The sequence below is a fragment of the Monodelphis domestica genome, chromosome 4 (genome assembly GCF_027887165.1).
Source record: "Monodelphis domestica isolate mMonDom1 chromosome 4, mMonDom1.pri, whole genome shotgun sequence".
NCBI lineage: Eukaryota > Metazoa > Chordata > Mammalia > Didelphimorphia > Didelphidae > Monodelphis > Monodelphis domestica.
This window is the reverse complement of record NC_077230.1, coordinates 151,833,445-151,846,603: the sequence shown is the minus strand read 5'-3', so window position 1 is coordinate 151,846,603 and position 13,159 is coordinate 151,833,445. Positions and strand designations below refer to the sequence as shown.

At 32.3% G+C, this 13,159-nt stretch overlaps 1 protein-coding gene across 2 annotated transcripts in view; it reads left to right on the top strand.

The window, feature by feature from the left end:
* The window catches only part of MMADHC (metabolism of cobalamin associated D), a 30,728-nt gene extending 19,191 nt beyond the window's left edge, over positions 1 to 11,537 (top strand). For both annotated transcript variants that reach the window (XM_001372278.4, XM_056793830.1), the window contains exons 6-8: positions 1,581 to 1,711; positions 7,674 to 7,760; positions 9,231 to 11,537. In XM_001372278.4, the coding sequence (XP_001372315.2) occupies positions 1,581 to 1,711; positions 7,674 to 7,760; positions 9,231 to 9,425 (413 nt within the window). In that variant the 3' untranslated portion in view covers positions 9,426 to 11,537. The remainder of the gene's footprint in view (positions 1 to 1,580; positions 1,712 to 7,673; positions 7,761 to 9,230) is intronic.
* The last annotated feature ends 1,622 nt before the right edge of the window (positions 11,538 to 13,159 follow it).

Genomic DNA, 13,159 nt, shown 5'->3' with positions numbered 1-13,159 from the left:
CAAATGAAAATGTGTTCCTCTTTTCAGAAATTGTTTGCTTCTTTTAAAGTAATTAGGCTTATTTTGAGTTTCATTTTCTGTTTTTATGTTATCTGGTAGAACTACAGTGTTCTTTTCTTTTAAAAAAAGCAATACTAATTTTTTCTTCCCTAAAAGTCTGGTTCGTATCTTGATCAAACTCTAATAAGATAGTGATCTTGGAATTTCTGCATAGCCTTCTTTAAATATTTTTAAAAGATTTATATCATCAATGGTATGCCCCTCCCTCCATTGCCACATTGCAGCCACTTTTCGTCTTAATGGAAGACTAAAAAAAGAAATTTGATCATTTTGATGATGAGCCCCTTCAATCTTCTGCCAGGCTTTCCCTCAGAGAACCTGCCATTGAACCTGTCCTTAAATCCTCCCATCTTTAAGTAAAATTTGTGAGAACACAGGGTCACTTCCATGTCTTAATGAAGCATTAGAGTAGGATGTTAGTTGAGGTTTTTCTACTCTGGGGGATGAGGATGAGCCCAGACTTAAATTTTTTTATTTCAATCCATGGGACTTCTCTACATAGCAGGGGTTAAGGGTATGGTACCCCTAAAATCTGGAAAATATGTAAAATTTTTTGGCCTTCATACCAGAGAAGTCTGAATGTTTTCATTTTTCAATGGGGTCTTAACAATATGTTATAATAAAATTTGGATTAAGTTTTTTCATAGACAATATGCAGGTCAATGTTAAGTAAAAATACTGTTTGAAAAAGAAATTTTTAAAAAATACAAAATATGAAAAAAATGAAACATTGAGAATACTACTGAATATATTAATATATATAACAGTGCATGCATTTTATGCATTTATGAGTTACTAGACTCTTTAGGATGAATTCATTTCTAGTTTTTTTATGTCATTTGCCAACTTTTGTGGGGGGGGGTTCCCCAAAGAATAAATTTTTTACTTATTTTAGTTTTTAAAAAGACATGTATATTTATGGTATTAAAAGATCAAATATGTTGATATCATATAATGCTATACTATATTTAATGCATTTCTGAGTTTCTAAACTTTCTGTGTCATCTGCTGGCCTTTGCGTGTTGTCTGTGGCTTCCACAAAACTCCACAAAAATTATCATTTCTTTTCTTATGCTGATCTGCGATATAGCAAAATCATGATGAGGAAAGTTGCCATGTGAAAGTGATACCTGTATTTCTTACCAATCTGAAGAAGAAAATAAGAATTATTATTATTGTAACAAAAATACAACTTATGATTATTGAGAAACCTGCTATGTCTAGTAGAAACTACTAAAGGCTTGGTAGGAAAGACCTAATTTCAAAAAATATCTCTCACACTAGTATAACCTTTCCTTGACTATTAAAAATAGAAGAATACCTGCCATACTTTGCTATTTAAAAATAATTTGAGTCAGATGATATTAGTAGCGTATGGAATAAATATAATGGCAACCCTTTTGAATTAAATCTAATAATGGATATTGAAACCCTTTGACACTATGGGTTCCTCAATTTTAGAATTGAATGGGAAGAAAAATCTACATCTCCATGGAATGTTTACTTTATTCTCTCCCTAGATTTTGAATCAATATTTCCAGAAGTGAATTCGGGCAAACTAATGGTACTAACTGTAACACAGAAAACCAAAAATGATATGACCACATGGAGTGAGGAGGTTGAAAATGAAAGAGAAATGCTGTTAGAAAAGGTTTGTACACGTGATATTTCTTACACTTTTTTCCCCTTATGAGTAAATGCAAACAAGTCTGCGATGTTATTGGTGAAAGAAATTCCTTCATGTAGAAACTCCCTCTATCTGCACTCACTTCCCTAGCTATGTTATCACATAATCACATATCACATAAGCCTTGTTACCTAGACCTTGTTCTGCCTTGAACCGATATTTAGTATTGATTCTAAGACAGAAGGTAAGAGTTTTTTTTTTGCTTCATTTACCTTTTTTTAAAGAAGGAAAGAAAGAAGTTTCCTCCACTAGTGTCATTTGGCAACTTATCTGTAACTTAGTCTTAGAGATTTTAATGAGTTTTGAAAAGTTAAAGTAACTTTCCCTGGGATGCATAGCTAGAATGTGTCAGATGCGGGACTTGATCCTATGTCTTCCTAACTCACCAGACTGCTAGCTATCCTTTTTTTGTCATTTTGCTTCTCCTTCCCTTCTATATACCAATCTATCAGCATGTTTAACATTTATGTAGCAATTTATGGTTTAGGAAACACTTAATATTCTCATTTGATCCTCACAAGAATAAACTGGGCGGTGCAGTCGGCCTGGAATTAGAAAGACTCATCTTCTGAGTTCAGATCTGGCCACAATAGCTGTGTGACTCTGGGCAAGTCACTTAACCCTGTTGCCTTAAAAAAAAAATAGTGCCTTGCAAATCATTTGATCCTCAAAATTTCTCTGTCTAATGGGTGGTAATATTATTGTTCCCATTTTACAAATGAAGAAACTTGAGTCCCAGAGAAACAAACTACTCAGGACTACAGGAGAAAGCACAAAGTAGCAAGATCCTAATTTTCCTAACTCTTAAATCCTGCTCTCTTTTTACCTCAGCATTCTGCCTCCCTTTTATTATAATCCTCTGTGACGTAGTGGATGGACTTGAAATCAGAAGGCATGGATTCTTTGTGTGCAGAGCAGGAGCTATCAGTATTTTAAAAGAAGTAACCATGCAACCTCTTCTCTTAATAAACATGAGTAAAATCATGATAATTAGGTGGCATTCATATATAGCACTTTAAAATTTACAAAATATTTTACATTGTATCTTTTATTTTTCATATCAGCCCCAAGTACTGTGTGTATCAAGTGAAGAATGAGGATAAGAGGTAATTTGGATAGAAGGTGCCAGTCTGGTAGACCTGCATTGAGCCCTGACTCTGACACAGTACGCTAACTATACGTCATGATATCTCAGTGCCCTAGGTTAGTGGCATATAATACAAAAGAAATGGGGCACTAAACCCCATGTAAAGTGCCCTGTAGATGCATATTAGCTTAGACACATGCATTTTAATATTATGTATGTTCTATTATTTATTTTGCTATATTTTTCCCAGTATAAATTATTGTGACTGTAATTAGGAATTTTGAAAGTTACATGTTTGAAATCTCCATCCTAGGTAAATCTTTTAAGACTCTTAAATTATGAATGAGTACTAGTGCTGAGACCCTGGACTCAAATCCTTCCTGTTACCTAATATTTGTGTGACTCATACCTCATTCAGACTCACTACTGTGTTGCCCTTTCCACCCATCTTCACTCTAAGCAGCACATACTTCCCCTTTCCCTTTTTTCACTTCTGGCTCTGGGAACAGTAATGTATACCACAGTACCATTCCTGGAAAGTTCATATCAGTCTGTTGACCTGACCATGAGCACCTCCTCCCTGGCCACCATTCTCAGATACTGTGTTGTCTTCCTCTGTAAAATGCAAGTACTTTAAAGCCAGAGACTGATTTTGTGTTCATAAAAATGCTACTTCATCCATTTTTGTTTTGTGAAGTCAGTTTAAAGTGAATACATGCAACTAACTGTACTTCACAACTACTGAAACTATTTGTAAAATTATTTATTGATGAATTCCTCTTTACAGAATAAACATCATCCAATGGTTTAAATATTAAATATAGATTATGAACCCACTTTAGCGTTCAGTGGAGGACTTCTCATAGATGACATGTAGTTAAGTCTATGTTCCAGCAGATGTCAGTGTTTACTGTTTGATTACCAGGTGTACCATAGCTGGTGTCTTGTTTGAGATTTTGTGGTTTTATTATTCATTTAGTGTTTTTTCAGCTTTGTTCAGAGTTGTGAGCATTAAGTAATAGGATATATTTTGGAGTATTCAGAGAGGAAAAATGCTTCATTACCAAATAACGCAAATATTACAACAGAAAATAGATAGTAGGGTAGCTTCAGTCATCACCATGAAAATTGCCTAAAGGGGTATTTGTATGTTTTGTGCCTATGTTTTACATTTGAATCATTTTGAATATACTTTCTTAGTTTAGCATTATAATCTAAACTAATTATCTGTTGTAATTTTTGTCCTATAGATTTTTCTGTTAAAAAGTCATTGTAAGGATGTTGGAATGTAACCTTGCAGGTGTCCAACACATGACCCATAATGCTTCTCATTATAACCCAGACCAGATTAAAATGTAATTGGTAAATATTTAAAAAAATAATAATAAAACATGGATAATATTACATTTTTAAATTTTCTTTAGGGATTCTTATATATGATTTAGTAATCCGCTTATCTATTTGAATTTAAAACAGTGTTTTAGGTGAAAGGAACTAGAAGCTGATAATAGCATTCATTGCATTCTGAAACCTAGGCTGTGGCTTATCAAAATGGTTGTTTTGCCTGTATACTGGTAATTATACAATATTTTCAGTTAAGGTAGGAACTCACCATTTGAATAAAGTGCATTTTAGCATAATTTCACCTTTTTTTGCAATGTTTCTTAAATTGGAAAGTGCTACTGAAAACAACTGTTGCAAGGCATGAGTGTAAGTGCAGAGTTTTGGTTTGTTTGTTTTTAAACCTTTACGTTCTGACTTGGAATCAATTCTCAATATGTGTTTTAAATCAGAAGAGCAATAAGGGCAAGGTAATCAGGGTTGAGTGACTCCCCTAGGGTCACATAGCTAGGAATTATCTGGGGCCAGCTTTGAACCCAGGTCCTCCTACTCCAGGCCTTGCCTTCTTATCCACTGTACTACCTATTATTATTCTTTTTAAAGGACTTGGAATTAGTTCACTGTTGCAGGATAGTATGTTTTAAGTTTCTACAAAATTAAATTTCAAAAGTAGCAAATTGAAAGTTACAGCAAAGTTTAAGATTATTGTATCTGATTAGTCTTCTTACCCTTAATTTTCTTTGTTCGTCCTTATATTTGTGTATTTTTTATATATACTTGAAAGGGAGGTCAGAGGCCATCCAGTCCAAACCCCTTCATGTTAGAGATGAGTAAACTAAGACCACAAGAAGTTAAGTAATTTGCCCCTAGTTATACAGGTAGTTAACAGAGGGAGAGTATGTACCCAGGACCTAAGTTAAGAGAAAGTACATTTGCCATTATATATACATATATATACACACACACATATATAGTGTATAGATACTGCATAAATCAGTTGCCAAATCTTATTCTTTTTACCCCTACATCCTCTCACACAACCACCACCCACTCCTAATGTAGGCTCTTGACTTTTGCAGTGACTTGCAACTTGCTCTTAATTGGTATTGTTTCCAGTATGTCCCTCTATACTATTGTCATAATACTCTTCCTAAAGTTTAGGTCTTCCATCAGTTTATTTCTCAAGAACTTTCAAGTTGTTTCTATTATAAAGTATCACTTCCTGGGCATTTAAACCTTGCTCTAGCCTACATTTCCAGATTATTTCACCTTACTTCTCTTTAACAGCTAGGTAATACAGTGGTTAGAGTGCCCTACCTGGAGATAAGAAGACTTGATTTCAAACTTGGCCTCACACACCAGCTATGTTACTATGGGCAGGTCACTTAAGCGCTGTTTGTCCCAGGTTCCTCATCTGTAAAACGGGGATAATAATAGCACCTGCCTCACATTGTTGTGAGAATCAAATGGATTAATAATTATATAGGGCTTAGCACTGTGCCTGACCCATATAAGCACCATATATAGATGCTAGCTACTATCATTATCATTGTTTTTGTTATTACATTCTGTATTCCAGCTAAACTGATCAATGTGCTGTTTTCCTGAACTATTCATCTCCCACCTCTGTGCTTTTGAACACATTATCCCTGCTTAGACAGCTCACCCTCCTATTTTTCATCCTTACCTTATTTCAAATCTTAACTCTGGTTCTATCTACTATTTTATGATTTCTCTTCCCTTAATTATTAATGCTCTCATTCCCAAATTTCATTCAGTCCAAGTCTTATTTTCGTATTTTGTCCTCTAGGTAGATAATACCCCTTTTGAAGAAAAAAACTTATTTGGTTTTGGTTTTTGTATCCCATGCAGCCAGTACAGTGCCATACACAGAATCCTTGTTGAGTTGTGATTGAATTCATGCCTACTTCATTTAAATGCATTATCTCCCATTATATTTTATATATAACAATTTGTTTAATCTCAGTTGTCAGATATAGAGGTATTTTCTTTTTCCTGTTGGATAATAACCTCAAGATTTAATCTCAATAATGGGTATCACTGGATCAAAGACTATGATTGTTATAATTCTAAATAAATTTTCAGGCTAGTAGAATATTTTTGGAAAGTTTTCACAATATTACCAACTATGTATGGATGTGTCTAGTTTGTCTATAATCCCACAATCAATTATTTTTGTCTGTTTTTACCAGTACAATGGGTACTAATTGGTACATAATAGTTTTAATATTAATTTTCTTTGATCATTAGGCAGAGTAAGGATTTTCAAATGATTTTTATTCGTTAGAAATCACTTCTATTCCTTGACCATTTGTCAATTGGAGACTGAATGTTCTTCCATGCCTACGTTGTTTGCTTAGTGTTTTTTATTGGTTTCTCAAGTTTTTGTTTTATCAGATATTTTTCTCAATATGTCATTTCTCCTTGATTATATTTTTGTTTTTATGTAATGAAATCCATCTACCTTTACCTTGTCTCCTAAAATTTCTTCGGCTTAAAAATCTTATTTCCCTTCCATAGGTGATAAATACATAGACATCATTCCCTTTGTAACTCTCTACTTCCTTATTATTTGTCCCTAATAGTTATCTTATTAGAATTATATTTACATATTGCCATGTAAAATATTAGAAATGGACATTCATTTCAGAAAGTATTTCTACAGGGCTTAGTGTGCCTCAAAAGAAAAGTAGAGTAGAATGCTAAAGTTCTAAAAAGTCAATTAGCAAATATTTATTGAGAACAAATATGCAATAACTACTTCAGAAAGCTATATAAATATAAGATGTGACCCCTACCCTCAAAGAACTTTTATATTCTTATAGACTGATGTAGAACTGTTAGAATCTCAGATTTATGGAGAATATTCTGGCACCATATTTTTATCTTTCTCTGTATGTTTGTGCATGTAGATAGACAGATATCTTGTTTTCAGGCCAAATGTTAGGTCCAGAAGAGATTGTAAGCTCTTCAAGGACTTGATCTATGTTGTTGAAATGAATTTTAGAATCTTCCTTCAAGGCAGAGCAACTGGTCAGGTATTTTCTTTTTTCTTTTTTTATATTTTTGTCTTGCAGCTCACATAGATACCCCTCCAAGGATTGGGCAAAAACCTTACCAGAACTTATTTTGAATAATAATTCACAAAACAGAAACTAAATAAGAAGAATGTTACTGAATTTATTATACTATTTTTAAAGAAGGTAACAATTGCAAATCTGTTATTAGCCTTAATGATCAAAAGCATTTGTAAAATCTACAAACCATCATGCTTTTTCCTTTTGGCAAAAATACTCCATTGTTATTAGAATAGTACCATAATATCCATCATTAACTTTAATTTTTATTATTGTTAGCAGTCTTCTCAAAGCAAAAGATGGTCTATTGAAGATTTTATTTTTGCACAATAAAAATTGACTATAGACTGATATCCTTGACATTTTATCATTTGTGTAATTTTCTTATTTTTTCTTACAGTTCATAACTGGTGCTAAAGAAATTTGCTATGCTTTGCGTACTGAAGGCTATTGGGCTGACTTTATTGATCCATCATCTGGATTGGCAGTAAGTAAATATGGTTGTGAAAAATAGAATATTAAAGCAGGAGAGATTTCAGTTGGGGGGACTCTTTATAGTTCTGAAGAAAATAGGCATTTGGGAAAATCCATTTAAACTTAAGGAAATATTACTCAGAAGTCATACTCGAGTGACATGTGGAAAGTTTGTCATTACAACTTCTCATCTGCACTTTCAAAAGCCAAACACAATTTCTGCTATATAGTAAAATCAGATTTTTTTCCCCCATTGGTTATGATCACTATTGGATCACAAGGAGACTTTTCCTGGTATCCCATGGTTTCCTGTTAATGCCTTTCCCATTATATTATTTTCATATATCCTTTATCTCTCTTGTTTGTACCTAGATGTTTACATGTTTTCATCCCCTTTTAAAGTTCTTCTACTTGAGAACATGGTCTGTTTTTTGTTTTTCTTTGTTTTCCCTAGCACCATAGTAAACATATAATGAGTGCTTATTCACATTGTGTATTTAACTGACCATTAGAAATATAAGTATATTTCTTATCTCTACTTGTAGATAAGAAATCTATATATATACTTATACAGATCTATACATTCTGTACTTGTACAGATACAGAAATCTATACAGTTTGAATTGGCTTTCCTAACTAAACACTCCAAACTCTTTTAAGGAAAAAAACTAAATTACTGAAAGCATGTGTTGAAGACATTTTTATTAATATTTTAAATGTCATCATTTTAAAAGCTTGACTCTTAGTAAAAATTTATGTTCGGCTGAATTACTTTATTTGAAATTTTATTTTTTGACATCTTAAATTTCTACTTGTGTATTTTAAAAACAAACTCATAAGTTTTAGTTTATAATTCAGGGATCCCTGTCAAATAAAATACTACAAATGTCATGATGTAATCAATAAACACTAACTTTTAAGCCAGGAAGACTTGAATTCAAGACTTGCTTCTAACTTATAGTGGCTGTGAGACAGAATCTCTCACTGTTCTAGACAAATCTCTTAAGACTAAGGTATCTTGTCTGCTTTGGATGGAAGCAGGACTTTTCTCACCTGGGATGTCCCTATAAAATTAAAATTGCATATCTGATTTCTGTTCTTTTGGGGAATCCATTGTTGAAAAAAGAAGTATATTTTTATTTAAATACAACTGAATTATACTTTATGTAATATAGCTAGAATTTATCTTTTTGCAATTAGGCAAAATTAAAAGCCTGTATGCACTATGTTACTTAGAAAATACAATGATGGGTTTGAATATGATATGTGATACATTTTGTTTTCAAACAGGAAAGACAAATTTGAGAAGATAAAACAGTAGTTTAATTTAAGGGTATTAATGCTCCCTTTGTGTTTTTAAGGTAAATTTATTTATGTCATAGAATTAGCGTCCATTTGTTATAAAAATAATTTATTCTTATTCACTGTTTCAGAACAACTAAATATCTTCCCTACTAATTTTAATTTTTTTTTTTAATCTTAGTTTTTTGGACCATATACAAGCAATACTCTTTTTGAAACAGATGAGCGATATCGACATTTAGGATTCTCTGTTGATGATCTTGGCTGCTGCAAAGTGATTCGCCATAGTATTTGGGGTACACATGTGGTTGTTGGAAGTATCTTCACTAATGCCACACCTGACAGTAGAATTATGAAGAAATTAAGTGGAAACTAGGTGAAAGCTGCATCATTTGTACTTGACATTTTGTCTATAAACACTGTCAAGAGTCTTCATTTTTTAAAATATTCATTTCTAGGTAAAAGATTATTTATTTCTGCATCTAAAATTTAAGAATTTATGTGATTTATGAGATTTTCAAAAAATGGCAAATGTTTGTTTAAAACATGCTAACTCTCCACATTGTATAAAAGGCAGTACTTAATATAGATCCAGGTCTTGATCCTATATTATTTGTTTATGGAGAGAGAGTTTTAGCTGTTTCTCCTTTATATTTGAAATTTTCAGTTTTCCTTACATCCTTCCAAAAATAAATCACAGGTTAAGAAGATGAAGACATTTCTTTTCCTATTGTGATGCATCAACTTCAATTCTAAATGATTTTTAATTCAGACCTATGTAAATCTTATCAAGTTACAATTTTTGTAAATTATAGTTGTGATATTTAGATTCAGATCGAGTCTTCTAGTTTACTGGAAAGCAATACTTTTTACCACATTTTTTAAGTTGGTCTTCCTCAAATTTAAAATTTTTAGGATTTTGATATTTTCCTCATTTTCACATTCTGTAGATAATTGTGTCAAGTTGCCTACATCAACATCAGTATTTAACCTAAGATGTCTTAGGCCTTGGGTTTAAAAAAGAAGTGTCAGAATGTAAGCACATTTATTTATTATAAACAACTTTTTATTTCTTTCATTTGCCAATCTATTTTTGTGATCCAATGATAAATTGAAACTGCTACATGCTACAGAATACCTCAGTCAATAACAGAATTTATAAACTTGAAAAGATTAATCTTTGTGTCACTAGCCTTTTGCCAATAACTACCATGAAAATAAGTAACTTATACCAGAAAGCATTCTTTGCCTGAGACTTGTATTTTGGATTTCTCTTGTAGTTGTTAAATGGGGTTATTGAACATCTATTTAAGAAATGACCTGTAGAAATGGCAAGATTTAGTGTTACCTTCGTTGATTAATGTTTAGCTTGGTAACAGGCAATACTTATTCCTACAAAGAAAGGACTTAAGTTATCACAGTAAAGAAAAGCAATGATTCCCTTTTTTTCTGTACTGAACTCTGCAGTCAGTATTTTTTAAAATGGGCTATTAGATGAGAGATTGGAGAAGATAATCCTAAGTTCCCTTCCAGCTGTAACATTCTTTTACACTAGATATAAACAACTCAAGTACAGGAACCATCCCTAATAGGACTTCTAATGGATTCCTAAGAGTCCATGCTGTGAGACTACCTCATTGTGTAGTTTTTTTTCTTCAGTAAGTAGTGCTCTATATTCCATGTGTTTTTAAGTAGTTCTGCTCCTTCATAGTTTGCTACTTTGATCTGCCTATTCATCAGCACTTCTTACCAAAAAAGAAGTGCCACGTTCTAGAAAAATAGGTTTACTGCTCTGTATGTATTAGATTAGTTTGGTTTTTTTTTTGTATACAATTACCAGTAATATGGTAAAAAGCAAGGACTACTTAGAGTTGTGAGCTATAGGGAACAATATTTTGACCCCAAGTTTTGATGTTGGGATAGTCTGCATGGAGATGAACTCATCTCCACTGAATTCTGTGAAAGCTTACCCTTGAGGAAATAGGTGTCAGTTATTGTGCTTATAAAAAAAAGCTATAAACAGCTCAATTCATTTTTCATCTAATTCTCTTGACCATAACCCTATGATTAAGCTGTAGTTGGAACATTAGCAAATATCCAAACAAACTACTATTTTAAAAATAGAGCTTTTTGGTTTAAATTAGGATTGCTTTATGATGTTGACAAGTTCAACTTCAATTTTATTGAAAATATTTTTATGCCCTTTTTTGGCTTTTTTTTTTAATTTTGTAGCAACTTTGGCAGCTTAAGTTGTGCAGTCACCACTTTAATACTTTTCATAAACTGTTTATTTGGCTTGTAAGTTTTCTGTATCAAATCAATAGTATAACTATATCTTGCCATGTCAAATCCAGATGGTCCAAATTCAGATCTTAAATATTTCATTTCTGTTTCTGTTGTCACATAATATACAGTGCCTTGACTACTAATTGGAGAATTTAATCATTTGGGAGGCTTGTAGATAGAAATAAAGATCTTCTTATTTCTATATTTTTATAATTAGAGCTTTTTATATCTCTTTGTAGTAAGTATCTTCACCAAGATATTAACCAGACACACAAATATGAAGAGAATGAAAACAACATCCATTTTTAAAAACTTTCTTTTTCAGACTCTAGGTTCTCAACTTTCAATTGTATAAACATTATAACTTGTCAAGAAATATTCTAACATTAAAGGACTCATTCTGTTTAAAGAATGAAAATCAAAGGTTTAGCATCAGATTGACCACAAATTTATTCTTAAATATGCAGAAAAGTAAATTATTTTTATTCTAAATAAATACCATAAGTAATTGCAACTTTAGTTGCTTACTTTTATATACAGACAGTGACTACAACGTAAAATCTGAATATTTCAAGTCTTCTAGCTATATGGAACAAATAGATCAAACAAGATAATTATTTTGCTGTAGAAATTGAAGTTAATGACCTGTAATTTTGGGGAAAGTATGACATACCATATTATTGATTTTTACCCAGTGGATAGGGCATAAGGCCTGAAGTGAAGAAGACCTGAGTTCAAATTTGACCTCACACACAAACAAGCTGGGTAACCCTGTTTGCCTCAGTTTCTTCATCTGTAAAATGAAATATAAATGAAATGACAAACCATTCCACAATCTTTGCCAAGAAACCCCCAAATGGGGTCATGAAGAGTTGGACACCACTGAACAACAGCCACTCAGTGGAAATATGCTAAAAATTATGATTAATATAAAAATGACCACTTATAGATAGATCAGCTAACTGGGTCATGTGGATTTTTGTTTTCAGTTTAACCTTATTTACCTTTAATCAGTTCCTGGGTTGTTCAGCCTAATTCACAAGTACTGAACTACACTCTATTGAATGCTAAAACTTCATGGTTAGGGAACATTTTAGGACAACTTTTGCATCATGCAAAACAAAAATGAATACCTCTTAATTCCAGGGGATAAAAAAGCTCAAAAACTATTTTGAGCTTATTAGAAAAATGCAGTCAAAAAAAAAATAAAAAAGAAATAAAAAAAAAAAGAAAATGCAGTCAAAGGAAACAATACTCCTCTGTGTTGGTCATATCCTCTAGTATCAGGGTTTTTTGTTTAGGTTTTTTTGTTTTTTTACTTTAAATGTTTATGATACTGATATTTGAGTTGTGTTTATTTTTAAATAGCTGCTTAGTAAATCCCTTAACCATCACATGAACAGTAAATTTTTTTAAGCATGTAATTATTCACTCAGTCTTAATTTCTTAACAGTGGCAAAATATGTCATTGCTGCCTTCATTAATTCCGTTTTTACATTTGAATGAACCAGATTCTACTTGCTGACATTATTAGATTCTCAATATTTTAATGGCATGACTAAATCATACTCAGTCACTTAGAGGTAGCCTGATAACTAGAGCACCAGGCCTGGAGTCAGAAAGTTCAAATCCAACTTCAGACCCTAGCTATATAACCCTGGGCAAGTCATTTAACCTTCTTTGCCTCAGTTTCCTCATCTGTAAAATCAACTGGAGAAGGAAACAACAAACTACTCCAGGATCTTTGCCAGTAAAACCCTAAATGGGGTCATGAAGTCAGACAACTGAAATGACTAACAAAAAAATCACCAGAAGTATTGTTAG